This window comes from Polistes fuscatus, unplaced genomic scaffold (genome assembly GCF_010416935.1).
Source record: "Polistes fuscatus isolate 324 unplaced genomic scaffold, CU_Pfus_HIC Scaffold5, whole genome shotgun sequence".
NCBI classification, from domain to species: domain Eukaryota; kingdom Metazoa; phylum Arthropoda; class Insecta; order Hymenoptera; family Vespidae; genus Polistes; species Polistes fuscatus.
In genome coordinates this window covers 5,682,680-5,699,991 of record NW_025113129.1, presented here as the reverse complement: position 1 = coordinate 5,699,991, position 17,312 = coordinate 5,682,680, and the positions used below count along the sequence as shown (strand labels likewise).

General features: G+C 28.4%; 5 protein-coding genes and 2 long non-coding RNA genes across 8 annotated transcripts; 4 read left to right on the top strand and 3 right to left on the bottom strand.

Moving 5' to 3' along the window:
* Window positions 1-333: 333 nt before the first annotated feature.
* LOC122522488 (pyrroline-5-carboxylate reductase 2) lies at window positions 334-2,535 on the top strand. Its single transcript, XM_043643664.1, has 7 exons — window positions 334-602; window positions 1,042-1,200; window positions 1,298-1,551; window positions 1,627-1,708; window positions 1,786-1,922; window positions 1,979-2,190; window positions 2,280-2,535. Exons 2-7 carry the CDS (start codon window positions 1,110-1,112, stop codon window positions 2,350-2,352), a joined length of 849 nt encoding a protein of 282 aa, XP_043499599.1. The 5' UTR covers window positions 334-602; window positions 1,042-1,109; the 3' UTR covers window positions 2,353-2,535.
* Window positions 2,536-2,552: 17 nt separating this feature from the next.
* LOC122522531 lies at window positions 2,553-3,723 on the bottom strand. The gene is made up of 3 exons (XR_006305065.1): window positions 3,565-3,723; window positions 2,884-3,195; window positions 2,553-2,739 (listed from the first exon to the last, which is right to left on the bottom strand). It is a non-coding gene; the product is annotated as an uncharacterized LOC122522531 (long non-coding RNA).
* Window positions 3,724-3,850: 127 nt separating this feature from the next.
* Window positions 3,851-5,655, top strand: LOC122522487 (glyoxalase domain-containing protein 4). 2 transcript variants are annotated; one of them, XM_043643662.1, is made up of 6 exons: window positions 3,851-4,092; window positions 4,167-4,216; window positions 4,304-4,569; window positions 4,646-4,801; window positions 4,893-5,068; window positions 5,167-5,655. In XM_043643662.1, the coding sequence occupies exons 1-6, from the start codon at window positions 4,003-4,005 to the stop codon at window positions 5,275-5,277; spliced, it is 849 nt and encodes a 282-aa protein (XP_043499597.1). In that variant the 5' UTR covers window positions 3,851-4,002; the 3' UTR covers window positions 5,278-5,655. The 2 variants fall into 2 exon arrangements, with proteins under 2 accessions (XP_043499597.1, XP_043499598.1); XM_043643663.1 differs by having other exon boundaries at window positions 4,001-4,092; window positions 4,167-4,209.
* Window positions 5,656-6,675: 1,020 nt separating this feature from the next.
* On the top strand, window positions 6,676-9,520 carry LOC122522100 (poly(U)-specific endoribonuclease homolog; the record flags this gene model as incomplete). The annotated part of the gene is made up of 6 exons (XM_043642904.1): window positions 6,676-6,811; window positions 7,002-7,085; window positions 7,159-7,293; window positions 7,389-8,583; window positions 8,689-9,106; window positions 9,217-9,520. Coding segments are annotated over 6 exons (2,202 nt in total), but the record flags the coding sequence as incomplete, so codon positions are not given.
* A 570-nt stretch (window positions 9,521-10,090) lies between these two features.
* On the top strand, window positions 10,091-13,775 carry LOC122522458 (poly(U)-specific endoribonuclease homolog). The gene is made up of 6 exons (XM_043643617.1): window positions 10,091-10,393; window positions 11,331-11,456; window positions 11,525-11,677; window positions 11,740-12,649; window positions 12,725-13,154; window positions 13,315-13,775. Exons 1-6 carry the CDS (start codon window positions 10,342-10,344, stop codon window positions 13,546-13,548), a joined length of 1,905 nt encoding a protein of 634 aa, XP_043499552.1. The 5' UTR covers window positions 10,091-10,341; the 3' UTR covers window positions 13,549-13,775.
* A 1,292-nt stretch (window positions 13,776-15,067) lies between these two features.
* Window positions 15,068-15,718, bottom strand: LOC122522552. The gene is made up of 2 exons (XR_006305093.1): window positions 15,625-15,718; window positions 15,068-15,512 (listed from the first exon to the last, which is right to left on the bottom strand). It is a non-coding gene; the product is annotated as an uncharacterized LOC122522552 (long non-coding RNA).
* Window positions 15,719-16,170: 452 nt separating this feature from the next.
* LOC122522508 lies at window positions 16,171-17,312 on the bottom strand. Its single transcript, XM_043643702.1, has 3 exons — window positions 17,044-17,312; window positions 16,516-16,779; window positions 16,171-16,426 (listed from the first exon to the last, which is right to left on the bottom strand). The coding sequence occupies exons 1-3, from the start codon at window positions 17,089-17,091 to the stop codon at window positions 16,253-16,255; spliced, it is 486 nt and encodes a 161-aa protein (XP_043499637.1). The 5' UTR covers window positions 17,092-17,312; the 3' UTR covers window positions 16,171-16,252.

The following is a 17,312-nucleotide window of genomic DNA, read 5'->3' as shown; positions in this document are numbered from 1 at the left end:
ATAATAATAATAATAATAATAATAATAATAATAATAATAATAATAATAAATTTAAATTAAATCCTAATTATTTAGTAAAAAAAAATATTAAATGTAAATTTTATTGATAATAAAATTTAGTCAGATAAAAATAATGTCCCGTCTGTAATTCCCGTCTTCGTATGAGATCAGCTGCACTCCCACGATTGCAATTTTTTATTGCGCATACCCTGCCTATTTTTATTTTTCTAAATTTTTATTAATTTTATTTTTAATATTTTATTTTTGTTATTTTTGTTATTACATCGGTACGTTACTACATTCAAGGTAGTACAAAATGAACATTAGCGACACTAGTGGTGAAAAAAGAAAACTTAAATATACGATTTGCGTGGACAGATTTTGACAATTAATACGTTTGAGCTCGTACTTCTTATGTAGTCTCCATGCTAATATCCTTTCAATTTCATTTTACTCAGGATTAACACTATACGTTTTTAAATATTCAAAGTCACGTACCAACATTTCTTACACGAATTTTATAAATGTAAACATTTGGAAGCTTATGTTTATTATAATATAACGTCTATTGTTATTATTTAACATATATAAATAAATCTGAAGTAATTATTAATTTATTTAATATTTTTAATAATGTTTTTCTCCCACTTCTTTTTTCATTTAAATGTGCATCAATCAGTGAATAGACGTGTTATGATATGGGATTAACATATGGACCTGGTATACCTGGACTCCGTATACCGTCTTGAAATTGATGGCAACAAAACTGAGAGAGACAGAGAATAGAGAATAGAGAATAGAGAATCTGTTTATGTGGAAAATTTTCATTACTTATTTACTTGTGCACTATTGACTATTAACCTCTCTGACGTCGACGCGAGTATGCATAAGAGAGAAAAAAGAGAGCCCTTGATAATCCATATAAACTAGGTCTATAGATTGACATTACTAAACAATTAGAATAATTATAATAAGAAAAATTAAAATGTCTCCCACATGATATGCTTATGCAAACATTAATTGCTGAAATACGTTGGACAGGTGTAAGAGTTCTTTCCACAAGATTTTTTAAACCAAAGTTAATTTAAATATTAAATATAACATTAACTATGGATCAATATAATTTTAAATCTCTTAAACTTGGATTTATTGGAGGTGGTAATATGGCAAGTGCTATTGGAGCAGGTCTTATATTAAAAGGTCTTATAAATAAATATAAATACATACATAAAAACAATATATATATATATATGTATATTTTAATAATTTATTATTATAAATGAAAACCTTTTTATAGATATTCTAGATCCTAAGAATGTTTGGGTATCCAGTCGCACTGAAAAAACACTTACCGCTTGGAAAGAACTTGGAACTCATGATACGTTTAAAAATGGAGAAGTTGTAGAAAATAGTGATGTTGTATTCTTAGCAGTTAAACCACATATGCTCGATGAAGCTCTTAATGGAGTTGCAAAAACGCTTAAAAAAAAAATTCACAATAAATTATACGTGTCTATACTTGCTGGAATTTCATTAGATACTTTAGCAGAAGTAAGATATAGTAAAATTTAATTTTTTTATTATTTTTCTTGTTTTCTTTTGAATTTTTTATTGGTATTTTTCTAGAAACTCGTTGCTATTGATTCATACCCTAGAATTATCCGATGTATGCCAAATATGCCTATGATGATTGGAGAAGGTATCACAGGTATGTCGTTCTTTAGAAATGTTTTATTATATACATAACTTTAGCTATAAAAAATTGATGTACTTAATAAATTTTAGTTTACTGTGGTAAAAACGCACTTGAGGAGGATATTAAATTAATAGGCACATTATTTTCATTCATTGGTATTAGTCAGGATGTCCCCGAATCTCTGATGAATGCAATTAGTGGTTTGTCGGGTTCTGGCCCAGCTTATGTATGTAAATGGTAGAAAAATATATTAATGGTTGATTCATAAGATTACATTTTCAGGCGTATCTTATTATAGAAGCTATGGCGGATGGTGCTGTGAAAATGGGAGTACCGAGAGCAATGGCAATCAAATTTGCTGCTCAAGTACTTGTAGGAGCTGGTAAAATGGTATTAGAAACAGAACGACATCCAGGTCAATTGAAAGATGAAGTTTGTTCTTCTGGTGGAACTACTATTACTGGAGTTCATGCTATGGAACGTGGTCAAGTTAGGTACATAACGATATTATATTATTAACGAACAATAGAATATATATAAATTCTATAATAATTTATAAATATTCATTCCATATAATCTTCAGAGGATCTATGATGAACGCTATTGAAGCTGCTGTTAATAAAGCCAATGAAATGACAATGAAATTTAAAGATTAATTTATTATTAAATCTAGATTATAAAATTATTATTCTTAAATTATTATTTATCACATAGATACATCGAATAGCAATATTAATAAAGTTTAGGTGTAAATAAAGGGTGTGGATTTGGGTGTAAAGTTCGGTAATAATACATCGGGTACCAATATTAATAAAGTTTAAATATTTATTAAGATTGTATATGTTGTAAGATAATATTTTTGGTATTTAGTCATTAATCTTTTTATAGCTTGAATATATTTTCTTTGTTTTTCATTGTTTATTGTATGCGCTACATTTTTGGAAAACTTTTTATTTACCAGTATGTGCATGAATATCAATCATAGTTATGCCAATAAGCCAAGTAGAATTTCCTATTCTCATTTGTAAATATAAGTCACTAGCCTAAAATATAAAGTATTTGTTAACCAACAATAAGTTATAAACGCATATATAATAAATAATCTATTTCATAAATGTAATACATATCAAAATATAATTACGTTCAAATAAATGTTATAAAATTTCAGTTAAACTATCCAATTATACCTTTGAGAAGCGATTTATTTTTTAACTTCCATAGAAACGATTTCAAATATTCCCTTGTTTGAGTATAAGTAATCATTTTACATATTCATTTTTTCTTCAGATGTTTTACTATCTAATTGATTACCCCATACTCGTACTAGGAATTGGATAAATTAGACAATAACATTTATATCAAAGTCTCTGTCACTGTTTGATTAATTTGTCAGACATTTTTTATATATATTTGTAAAAGATATCTTCTTTGGGTACATTGACATTTCCTTAAACATTTTGGTCTTGTGATCATTGCTTCTTGGAAACTATTCCTAAAGCCTTTTAAACAAATAATATCATTTTATTATTTTGTACATTTTAACAACTACTACAGTTAGCCGAAATAACATTTTATTAGTTTATTTATTTTTAGTTAAAAAATCTCATATTTTCTTAATTTTTTAAATACTTCTTTTTCTGATTTTCTATATAATAATAAAAGATTCTTGTTATATTCTTGACCCACATTGAATTTAACAATATTAATACTATTATCATTAGTCTCAATATTTTCTGTTTTGTACTAAAACTCTAATTTTCTTTTTCTAAAGTATTTCTTATTTTATTGCTAAATAAAAACAAATAATTATAGATGAAGAGAAGACGACATTTAAAAATGGAGAAATAATATACGAAAATAATACTCACTAAAACATTACTTTCTTCTAATCGCCTTCGTCTTTTTAATATTAAAGCTTTTAAAATATTAAGACCACCACCAAGTGACATTTCTAAATTTTGTTCTTCTTACTTATATTTATCAAATGTTCATAATACAACTGCCCAGTGTTTATTAAAACAAACAACACTATGACTATCTAGTTGTTTCTATTCATAAAGGGATTTAATCGTTTAGGAAAATAAATATTGGCAAGACTGATAATCTTTAAATCCATACAATGTGATGTGGATTTAATTCTTGATTTTCTTAGCAATTAGATTAATCATTGCAACATATATGTGCAATAAATCAACAGGGTGTAAGATATATACCATAAGTGTATTCCTTTGAAGAACTCTGTACCAATTTTGGAATATAATTTTCTTTTCTTTACTTAAAAGTAAAACTACTTAATAATTTTCATAATGATTAGTGGTCGTGCATTACATTTTGTATTTAAAATAGCTGAGCGCAAACAAACAGCGAAATTCTATCGAGAAATTCTTGGAATGAAGGTTAATTTTTCCTTAATTTTTTGTTATTGCATCATTAAGTGTAATAGTTTTAAGATTGAATATTTTAATTTTAGGTATTAAGACATGAAGAATTTGCTGATGGATGCGAGGCTGCTTGTAATGGGTTATTTTTATGAATTGCTATTAATTTTTTTTTATTTATATATTATTTATGTTAATAATTAATTATAATGAACATTATAATTTATAGTCCATATGCAAATCGATGGAGTAAAACGATGATAGGATATGGACCAGAAGATAATCATTTTGTAGTCGAACTAACTTATAATTATGGAATTTCTCATTACGAAAGTGGAAATGATTTTCGTGGAATAACTATTCGTTCTAAAGAAGCAATCGATAGAGCAAAAAGCAATGGATGGCCTATCCAAGAAGAAAATGGAAAGTTTGTTTTGCAAGCACCAGGTGGTTACAAGTATTATATTATTAATGAACCACAACCCAAAGATAAAGGTAACACTAATAACGATGACAATTTATATTTATATTTTCTTCTCTTGTATATAATTGAATTATTTATAATAATCAGATCCAGTAGAGAAAGTAACGTTATCTAGTTCGAATCTTCAAAATACTATAGCTTATTGGAGGGATATTTTAAATATGAAGGTAATCGAACAAGAAGATAATAAAGTTCTAATGTCTTATAGTGATGATCAAACTAAACTTGAATTTGTAGATATAGGTAAACGTTTTTACATTTATTTAGAATTTTATTTTATATCCTATTATATATATAATTGAAATATTTTTCAATTATAAATTTAATATACTAGGTACTACGGTGGATCATGCAAAAGCATATGGTCGTATAGCATTTTCTGTACCATTGGTTGAACAACCAGAAATACAGAAAAAAATTAAGGAGAATAGACACAAAATATTGACCGATTTGATAACTTTAGATACGCCAGGAAAAGCTTCAGTTAGAGTTATCATTCTTGCTGATCCAGTAAGTAAATCGGAAAATATATTTTTTTATTATTGTCAAAAATGTAATATTTTCTTTAAACATTATTTTATATTATTAACAAATTTGATTTATTTTAGGATGATCATGAAATATGTTTCGTCGATGATGAAGGATTTCGTCAATTATCCGTTCCAGATTATCCAAGTGAAAAAATTCTTGATAGATACATTGCAAAGGAAAATATTTAAATATTGGATTATCTCAATATTTTCAGTATTATGTCAAAAATGAATCAGTTATTATCTTCTATCGAAAAAGATGTTTATATGTATATGTATATTATTTGCATTTGGTGATGGTGCATACTGGGCTTTATAAATATATAAATAATATATATTTTTAAATAAGAAATCAATTATATATAATAATGTATAATTTATATAAATCGTATATTTTCCAGACTTAATACTAAGATATCAATTATTGTCTAATATTCTTCACGAGTTACGAATTACTATATCGAATTTTCATTATCGATTATATTATGAAGAAAATTTTCCCTTAAATTCTTCTCCCAAAGATAATTCTGAATACAAAAAATTGATAAAAATAAAAATATGATTAGATATTGTCAACAATTTTCTACAACCGGAATACTCAGAATTCGTCGATGTAAATATTTTAATTATTATTGTTATTAAGTATACTAATATTAGTTATTTATTTTATAAATTTTAATTTTTATGTCAAGACACGTATATAGTTTATGTGATAACAATCGAAACAAGCATTTCAACTATTGCACTTTGATGCTTTAGACTTTGTTTTGGCTTATCTCGTATGATGTTATGTTCATCAACGTAGTATATTTATAGTATTTAGTATACTTGATGTTGAATGCATATGTTCGATATAAACGGCCGGTTTAATGAGAAATCATCATAATTTACATACATTATCTCTTTGGGGTCACAGATAAGAGATTTTTTATTTTTCTCATTTACACATAATCGTTAATTCATAGAAATATATTTTTTAATGCGGAGTTTGATTTAAATAAACGCGTCGCGCAGTTTATTTGAAAGTTCGGAGTTAAACGAGATAGACCATTTTTAATCGTAATTTTAAACGTCGTCGTATGTTCTCGATTTAAAATGACTTGGCTAAGGATACTTCTTTTACTCCTTATTTTTGGATTTATAGACATAAGTTAGTATATTAATTCTTACAATTGTTTATTGACAAATTTGTACACATCCTAATATAATTCTAAAGTGTAACATCAAATTTGTGTATGTGAGCGATCACATAAGTATGTCCAATTATGTTTCTTCTATACACAAAAAGTGCTATTCGTTTATTAATATTTCTTATCACGGTGATATTTACTAATGTTCAATATCAGGACATAACTTGTAATTATCTTATGTTATATTTTATTATACATATATTTCATATTCTCTTCAACAGGTTACACAAGTGCAAAAAGACTTTCTTTTTCACGTTTCGGCAGTAGTCGGTCATCATCGAGTCATCGAATTTCTAGGCCTTCATCTTCCTCGAGTAGACATCCTTCAGGTGGGAGTCATTCTTCAGGAGGACATCATCCTTCAAGTGGAAGTCATCCATTAGGAGGAAGTCATCCTTTTGGAGTATACCACCCTTCAGGAGGATATCCTTCAAGTGGGAGTCATCCTTCAGGAGGAAATGCTCCAATTTCATTTGGTCATAAAAGCATTTCCTCGATAAATTCAAAACCTTTAAATACTGGACATACTGGAGGTATGTATATCATATAATAAATTAATACATAACATTATTTTATTTAACAAATATCGACCGTAAGATATAGTCGATTAAATGTACAGAGATCAAGATTTTTTTTTAATCAGTGCGATAATTCCACGTATATGTGTTTATAAACATCTTGTTGATGATCGATAAGTATATTACATACATATTAATATTTTAGGAAGTGCAATTACACATCCACAATCAAATAAAGATGTCAATACTCCATTTTTACATGGCGAAGGAGGGGGCGCAACTAAACCGAGTGAGTCACTCGAATTTTATGTATATTTACTCTTTTTTATATTATTCTAAAATACTTCATTTTGATTTTTTAGAAACTGAGGTAAATTATCCAACTTCTAATATAGGTTTTAACACGAATGCAAAATCACCAATGCCTTATGCACCATCAGCTCCAATTATACCAGTTCACGATTCAAAGCCTCTTCTTTCATCTGCACCACCCCATGGTAATATATATATATATATATATATATATTTGTTTATACAGACGATAAAGAATAATTTATTAAATTATAATAATTCAATGCTTTATTTCTCTAAGCACCATCTTTTGGACCTCCTGGTACACCTGGTAATCAAGGAACTGGAATTCCTATACACCAACCTCCAATTGGATTTAAGCCAAATATTTATCCTAACAATAATGCTCCAATTGGGTTTAAACCAGACGTTTATCCTAACAATAATGCTCCAATTGGTTTTAAACCAAACCTATATCCCAACAACAATCTCGGTTCACAACCTCCATATCCTCATAATCCTTCATATCCACCACATTCAGTGTCTTATCCATCCATATCTCACCCCAGTCAAATAGCTCCTCATTCTAATCCTGCAACTTCATTTATGCCACCCATGTCATCACCATTTGGTGGTCATTCAATGAGTTATCCGCAAGGACATAATTACCCACAACAACCTGGTATTCCACACTATCCAAATATGCAAACTGGTCACCCAATGAATAATCACTATGCACCTGGTGGTGGTTATACACCTGGACCTGTTCAATATCCTCAACAACAAGGACAATATCTTGCTCAACCTGCAGCACAACCCTATATACCAGGACAAACAGTATTAATGGTTCCAGGCCAGCAAAGTAGCGGTAGAGGTTTTGGTGATATGATTAAGGAAGCTTTGGTATTCTCAACTATTAATGCTGGTGTAAATAGATTGATCAATCCTCATCATCATTACGAGTCTAGACCAAGTATCGAAAGTGCAGCTAATAGCAATCCTGGTACAACAACGCATATAACGTATAACAATCAATACTTTAACAATTATCCTGGCAATGGAACGGGTGAGCCAGTGAACCCACAAAATATAGGTTCTCCTTCAAATCCAGTGTATAATCCTACTGGATCGAATTCACAACAAAATCCAGCTATATCTATGGCTAATTCCGGAGTCTACTATCCACCATCTAATATTCCAAGTATATCGGATGGAAATAATACGAGATTACCGAATCAATTAGCTCCAACTGATAATTTGACGAGTATGAAAAATGATGGAAATGTTTACGTTCAAGGAAATGATCCTAAGAAACAAGTAAATAAGCCAATTAATAATACAGCTGAAATGTATAAATATTACATTAGCGATAATGATTTATACAAAATATCGGAAGAATTATTTGCCCAAGAAGAAGATAATGTAAATAAATATATAGTAATGAATCTACAAGCTCGTTCTACGTCTAATAATATAACAGATGTTGCTGAAAGACCGTAATTATCTTCCCTCTTTTTATATAATCATTTATGTAACAACATTATCATAAAATTACAATGATTTTGATCGCACAATATATATATGAAATTTTCTTTTCACAGACTACTCTATGTACAATCAGACGCGTACAATATTCTGACGATCAAACATATGCGCATGTTGTACAACAATTATGAACGTAATGCAAGTAAAAAGGAAATAAGGACTTTTGAAAAACGTATGGAGGAAAATCTTTTCCTCGATACTATCTTGAATACTAATGTTATGCATACAGCAATGAAATGGTTGTCATCGCGCAGCTTTATCGATCCAGACGATTTCGAAAGGAAAGATATTCTACGTCACATTTGGTTCACCCAATTTAGTGGCACCTCCTCAGGATTTGAACGCGTCTTTGCATCAGAAATTTATGGTGGTACTGATATTTTAGGCATTCAAGATTGGATCTATTTCGATCACGAAGAATCATCCAAAGCGATCAATTATATGGGATACACTGATAAAGTGGATCTTGGAAATGTATGCATGAAAATAATTAAATATTATATTATATTATTTTTTAATCTTTGAATTATAAATTTAGAGAATTATTCAAATTCAATGAATGTTATTATTTTTAATGATTTCAGAAAGCTTCACTTGTTAAATTACATCTAAAAATGGACGGTATTATCAGACCAAACGTTACGATATTCGTAGGTACAACGCCGGAACTTGAAATGTCTTTATACACGATATGTTTCTATGCTAGACCGAATAATCTTTGTCCAGTGTCACTTGGTAATACCACATTCAATATTTATACTCATGCCTTCAGATATTATGGGAAGGATGTTATAGATCTTGCTCTGCCAGTCTTATAATTTGATTTATTTGCCACCTCGATTTTTAAATAATATAATAAAAATAAGATATATAATTATATAAGATATATGATATATATATAAAAATAAATATAAGATATTAAATATTATAAATAATTGAACGAATAGAAAATAGAATAAAATAATAAATTGTAATAACTAAATTTAAATTTCACACTTTCATTCGTATACATAATAATTTAAATAATAAATAAAAAACAATATTTTGTCATAAAAAAATGAATCAATAATTCCATTTACTTAATTCTTCTAAGAAAAGTCCATATATAAGCAAGTGATAATTTTCCAAATATTTCCTTCTACCGTAACAACAGCAAACGGCCAAGATTTAATTTTGTCTGAAAAATATAAAAAAGAAAAACCGTTTATTTTTCATAAATAGAATTTATGTTTCAGGATATTCATTCAGTTTCAAGTTAATACAGCTTTTTAATAAGAGAGAGATTAAGTTTTTCTTGTGAAGAGAGAAAAAAAAAGAATCCTATTCAATTTAATGATCAACTTCGTTGCACACGTAGTAATTTCATGAGCGAGATCTCGTCGTAAAGAGATCCCCACTCCTTTCAGATTTCCTAGAAGTGATCAATGAAAAGAGAAAGCCCACGAGAATACATGACTCAATGTCGACGAGTTGTATATTTGCTGCTAAACCGAGCCCTGCATTTATTGCGCTACGAACTGTGAAATACGGTAGTAGCACCTCGTTGTGCTAACAGTGAAACAATTCTAAGTGTCTTCAATAGATTTCTTTGTTTTTCTTAGTTTTCATTCTTTCTTTCTCTCTCTCTCTCTCTCTCTCTGTCATCTTAAATCAATTATTGTCTTAAGGTACAAACACAAGATCATTTGACCAGGATTTAAAAAGTGATTATGATTATCAGGAAGACCTTGATCATCTTTATCGCTACTTTCCTCATTTTTGGTAAGATATATATATATATATGCATATATATATAAATGTTAGAAAAAATTGTAAAACTTTTTTATATTTAATAAAAATTAAAAATCAGTTTAATGTGTGTATAATGATGTAATAATGTTTGTAAAATAAGGTAATATGAGTCATAAAGTTGTTTGGAAGATTCATGATAATGTGAATAATTATGTAGTTATTTGTGAAAAATGACGCAATCAAAAAATTGTAGTTTATGCTTAAAAAAACAAGACACTTTGAAAATGTTATTGTTGGTTGTATAAGTGTGAAATATAACACTACGAACGTGATAGAAATTTATTAAATTAAGATGCACAGTAAAGATAAATCTATTTATTCGAATATATCGTACTACTTTTATTTTTGATAGATTAAGTATTCGCGAAAGTTTAGATCGTATACTTTCTAAATAAAGAATTTGAAAGTATCATAGCTGCGTCGAAATTTTTTATTATGTTTCTTTCGTACCGATCAAAAAAGTTTCTTTTAAATATCATCTATTTAATGAAATAAAAATGAATGTTTAATAATAAAAATATAAACAATTGTTCAAGGCTGAAACAAAATGGATATACAAGCAAATATGATAGAAGAAGTATCATGATGCAAATTATTCTTGATAGCATTATTATTCAATTGTCAGCATTCTACTTTAATTGAAAAACACGCATGCGCTAAGAAGAGCATGTTCTTTCGTTATTTCGTTAATTTAGTTAAATTCTTTGAAATGTATAGATATATCAGTCAAATACGTAATAGATAGTAGTGCATGCATCAGTGCATGAATGTAAGTAACATGATTTATCTCTATTACATAAATTACTAAAGTGTCTAGATTTTATATTATTACTACAATAGAGATAGTAAGTAGCATAAAGGGGAATTTAACTATACTACTATATAATTATAATAATTGTGTTAACAGCTACTGGAGAAGCTCGAAAGACCGGTGGCGGTGGTCGTAAAAATAGTGGAGGATGGGGTTGGGGATCACGTTCGTCAAGGACAACATCTAAACCACCCTACAGTAGACCTCAAAATACTGAACATGGTATGTTACTCTAGTTATTTCAATGATTGTATGTATAGCTAATAGAACTTTGATGTCCTTTTTCCAAGGTTCAACTCCAAATAAAATAGGATGGAATGTTCCAGACTCAAACAGGCAAGCCAGCAGCAATACGGCGTCAAAACCGTCAGCTCCGGCTTTAGATCAAAATATTGCTTCCAAAACTAGTGCAACTTCTTTGCAATCAGGATATAATCCATCAGGTAAATTTCTTTCAAGTAATTATACTTGCGGTATAAAATAGTCATCTTTTTAATGATCACAGGTGGATATCCCCGCCAGAGTCAACCAATTGGTTCTCAACAAAGTGCACACAATCCTTATAATAATGCTGGATACAATCCGTCGGCTGGTCAAGGATACAATCCTTCGGTCGGTGGCTATAATCCTTCAGTTGGTGGCTATAATCATGGCTATCCAGGCCAAGGTCAATCTTACAGTTCACCTCATATGGGACAGCCTTATAATCCAATGGGTAGTGGATACAATCCAGCACACGGTCAGCCTTTTAATCCGTCTTATGGTCAATCCTATAGTCCTTCGTTTGGGCAAGCACCACAACAAACTATTCTCTTGCCATCCTCGCAACCATACAAGCCAGGTATTGGACAAATCGCGAAAGAAGCTTTCGTCTACGCTGGAGTCAGTGCAGGTGTAAATGCAGCAGTGAGCAGAATTCTCCCAGGTGGAATTTATGGACATAGCGGTGGTGGCGGTGGTAGTAGTGGTAGTGCAGGCACTCCTGTTACTTCTCATACTCAAATCACTTATAATAATTATTATAACAATCAATCTGCTCCAACTCCTGATGCCAACGCGGGAGCGGCTCAACCTGCAGCAGCTCAACCTGCAGCAGCTCAACCTGCTGCAAGTCCTTCTGCTCCAAATGGAGCTGCTGTACTACCGGAAGAACCTCCTACTGTTAAGCCATTACAAAATACTGAAACTAATGCAAATAGTAATGCTTCTCCTGGAGCTGATAAACCCAACACTCAAAATTCTCCAGAATCTAGCAATAATCCTAATCCACTCGGTTTTGTGACCTCTGATGAGGATATTAAGAAATTGTCTGAAGAATTATTTAATAAAGATACAAATAATGCGTTCAAATATATTACCATTAAACTACAGGGCCAAAAGAAAGACGACAGTGTTACAGATGACGCCAGTGATCCGTAAGTGTGATCTCTTTTTTATAAATATATTACCAAATGATTGTTTTTAAGATAAATATTCTTTCCTTTTAATAGATTGTTGGATGTTAAACCAGAAGCTTATGAAATACCAACGATTAAATCTGTTATCGATCTTTACAATGATTATGAGTTGGACGTTAAAGTGAAAGAAAATCTTACGCCTGAGAGACGTAAAAAGGAATCTGAATTGCTTGATAAATTATTAGAAACCGATGTTATGCAAAATGCAATGAAATTTTTAGCAAACAAAGGATATATACCCGATGATCCATATGAATTCAAGGACACGTTAAAACGCGTATGGTTTTCACAGTTTAAACGAATAGACGGAGATGCGTCAAGTTCCGGCTTTGAAACTGTTTTCTTAGCAGAACAATTTGATTCTGACATAATTGGTTTACATAACTGGATCTATTACGCTATGAAAGAGGCTGAGAAAAAGATCGATTATCTTGGATATATTAAAGAATTAACGTTTGGAGATGTAAGTATTAAGATTATATAAATTTATGTATTACTTTATTAATTATTAATTCATTTTTCTTTCTAAACCGTTTATATATGATGAGATTCATGAAACAATTCGAAAATTTAATTTATTTGATCACACATTTACATATATATTTTTATAACACCTTTTACAGAAGGCAGCTGTACTCAAAATACGTTCTAAATTAAATGGCTTTGTTCAACCGGTGACCTCCATATTTGTTGGAACATCACCAGAATTAGAAATGGCACTTTATACAGTTTGTTTCTTTGCGCGTCCGAATACTGCTTGTCCTGTTTCTTTTAGTGGAACTAATTTCATAATTATTGCAAACAGAGTAAATTACTTTGGTAAAGATATATTAGTTGCTGCATTTCCAGAAATCTAATTTCTAAGATCTATATTTTTCTTAATTAAATATTGCATATCTATATTATCAAAGATAATTTCTCTTTAAGTTTTCTAAAAATATAATCTTATTTATATATTATATTTCATATCCCTAATTCTGCAGGAATGTGAAAAAAAACTTGCTTTTTAACTATTCTGAATGAGTATTAAAATATTTATAATAAAAACTTGTATAATCAAATAAAATAATTACGAGTCAACATATATATAGCATTACGTTTTAAATATAATAAATATTTCCGTCTATTTAGGAAAAAAATGTATAATATGTATAAAAGAAAAAGTAAGCCTACCTTCATATTTTTATAATACCTTCTTCTTAATTCTGAAAGATCTATTATAGGTATTATCGAAGGTCTTCCATGTGCACATCGAGTTGGAGATTTTGTAGTTTTTAAATCATTGAAAAGTTCTATGCATTCTTGTACAGATAACGATTGACCAAATTTTATGGCACCTAAGGAGATATAACATAGAATAATTTATATAGATTACATTTTTAGGCCACTTTTTCTAAGATTACCAATTTTTACAAATAATAAATACCATGACATGCTTCCATTGATACAGCATTGTGAATAGACAAAGGTAAAATATTTATACCATTTCCATTCGTAATATTATCCGCAATTTCATTTAGTAAATTCTGGATTGTAGTTATTAATTTTACGTCATTGTAATACTGTTTATTAGTTGTAAAACATTTTGGTATACTGTATATGCTTAAAGTATTTTCATTAATTGCAGTTAATTTGATTCCATATTTATCTAATAACTTTTTGTTCGAGAGAAATAATGTACACATATGCATTTTTACTTCTATTCTTATCGGAATTGGCAATTTTTTTGTTAGGAAATTGTTATGATCAGATGTTTTGTAACCTGTATAAATAAATGTAATTACAAATGAACAAATAATACATTCTAATATTTATTTTATATAATTGAACTAATCAATATGTGCAATATTACCATTAAGTAAATTTTCATATCTTATTCTTTCATGAACAGCATGTTGATCCATCATTAGCAATAACTCTACATTATCATAAATCATTAAAGCTGCTATTAATTGATTATTAACTTGATTTAATATCTAAATAAAATTATAATAATTAATATTACTTCTCTACTCCAATATTATCCGTATTTTTATGATTATTTATTACCTTTGTAAATTCTAATGCAGTCCTTTGTAATTTAAATTCACAGAAATGTTGTGTAAATGCGCATGGATGTATATCTATATCTTGAGGTTGTTTTCTATTTTCTAATAAATATACACAATTAACAAACTACATATATTAATAATGAAAATATAAAATGAAAAAATATAAGAATTACTGTGTTGAACTATACCTTGATAATTACATGTTAATTCGTTAAAAAATATGCTTGTATCAATGTTATCGAACGAAGGTGTTTTTATTAATTTAATTGATCTAAATTGTGCAAGATTATTTAACTTTTGTGGAAGAAAGTCAAAAACTTTATAATATTTCTCAATACTTTTATTTTTTTTATTCAATTTGGATAGAGAAGTGTGCTTTTCTACTTCATTATATTTCACTTCATTTGTATGATAACTCCAATCAGACCACTCAAAAAGAGAGCAATTATAATCTTCTATAAAATCTGTTTTTTTTTCTATGCTATTTCCCTGTTTTGTCGACAATGTTTGTTCTGCGTTGACTGTAGTTTTAACTGAACTTGGATTTACATGATTGATATACTCTTTTGTATTACAATTTTTAAATATGTTAAAAATAATATTCTTTTCAAAGCAACGTTGATTACGATTGCAATCAACATTTTGTAATTTTGGTTTCTTTATGACAAAAGTACCAGTCTTCAAATGTTCTTCATTAATTATATAATTTTCTATAGAATTTCTTCGTTTTATACTTTCGTAAGGGAAAATCCCAAATCTGGTAAAAAAGACTGTCATGGGATTATGATTAATATTAGTATTAAATAAAATAGATTTTTCAATTTTATTAATATTCTTTAAGCGATCTTCTTCATAGAAAAATAAAGGTAAATCATTTTGTACCTTATAGATTGTAGATGCATCAGCTTGTTTTGGGTTTTTTTTGCAACTTTCGAAATAATCAGATAATTGTTTTTTGACAGTTTCAAGTGTGAAAAGATCTCTTATATATAGGTTGATACTTTTTACAACTCCTTGTATATTGTCTAACTTATAAGTTATTATACTTCCTTTTACATCAATAGAAATATCCATTAACGAGCAATTAATAAAAAGCAAAAAAAATATATTTTCATTGGCCAATTTTGTTTTGAAAAGATAATAATAATTTTGGATGAAATAACTCAGAATTTCGTTTACAAAATTATGACAATAAACTGGTTTATTATTTAAGTAAATGTAGTGCATTTTTTTTACTTTATTTTTAATAAATCCAATATAACCATGGTACTGAATAGATAATGAATTGATACATGGTATGATCCATGTATATTCTAGAAAAATATATTTTCCATATATATTTTGGAATGTTTGCCAAGAATTTGTGTTTTTTTCAATTTTTAAATGACAATATGCTTCGTCATTAATTATGAAAGTAATCTATTGAAATAGCGATAGAAAAATGGGATATTTATTTATCGGTCAAGTACAATGGGCTAAAACATAATTTTGGTACAATCTAATAGTGGAGTTAGTTTATTACCTGAGGATTATTTAAAGAAACGTTTGCAATTAGAAAGCATATTAAATGCATTATTTTTTTGTTACTTTCCGGAGACATAATATAATCATATAAGGTCAATGTTGTACCATTCATTGGTCGATCTATTTCATCTCTTAACATAATTATCTCTTTTTCAAAGATCTGACAGAGAAAACGTTTATGTTATATTTACATAAATAACATAAATTATAAAATCTTCAATAATATTCAACTAAATTGCTACAATTTACCTTTGTATATGTATTTTTAAAACTCGTACATTTAGATGTAAGAAAAATGCGATAAAATTGCTTAAATGCAACTTTCAAATTATGGTGTCTTAATCTTATAAAAAAAGACAAATCTTGAATATTATTAGCCAATTTATTATCATTTAAGTCTGGAAAGCTGGGTACATATAATCCTATACCATTATCTATTATCTGAATGTGTCTTTTTATCTTGTTTAGTTTTATACATATGTATGTTGCTTTTTCATTTATTGAGTCTAAAACCTAAATATATTAATACATAATAGATTTAATGTAAATGCATAAGCATTTGTTCATCTTTACTACTATTTATTCATTAATTTATTCTAATAAATTCTCAATAAAACATACATAAAATTCCAATATTGTACAGCACAAATATTAGAGGAGATATAAAGAAGAAAATAAAAATTTGTTTACAATTATTTCAAATATTATAGTATATCTAATTATTGAAATTGTTACAAACAAAGAAAACAAAGAAATGAACAAAAGATGCATACGTACCAATGGGAAAACGTTTGCTGGATCGGTTGTAATGGCTATCATTTCCATGTTTCCTGACCTTGTCTGAACGATTAGAAATAATTAAGAATATGGCTTAACACTTTTTAAAATAATTATAATGAGATTCTAATGATTTTTGTAATAAAGAAATTTAATTAATGTGTAACACCATTTATGGAAACGAAAAGACTAATTTCACCAGATCTAAATGTGTGATTGTCTTTTGTTTTTTTCTTAGGAAATTTTTCAAATTTCAACTTTCGTATTTT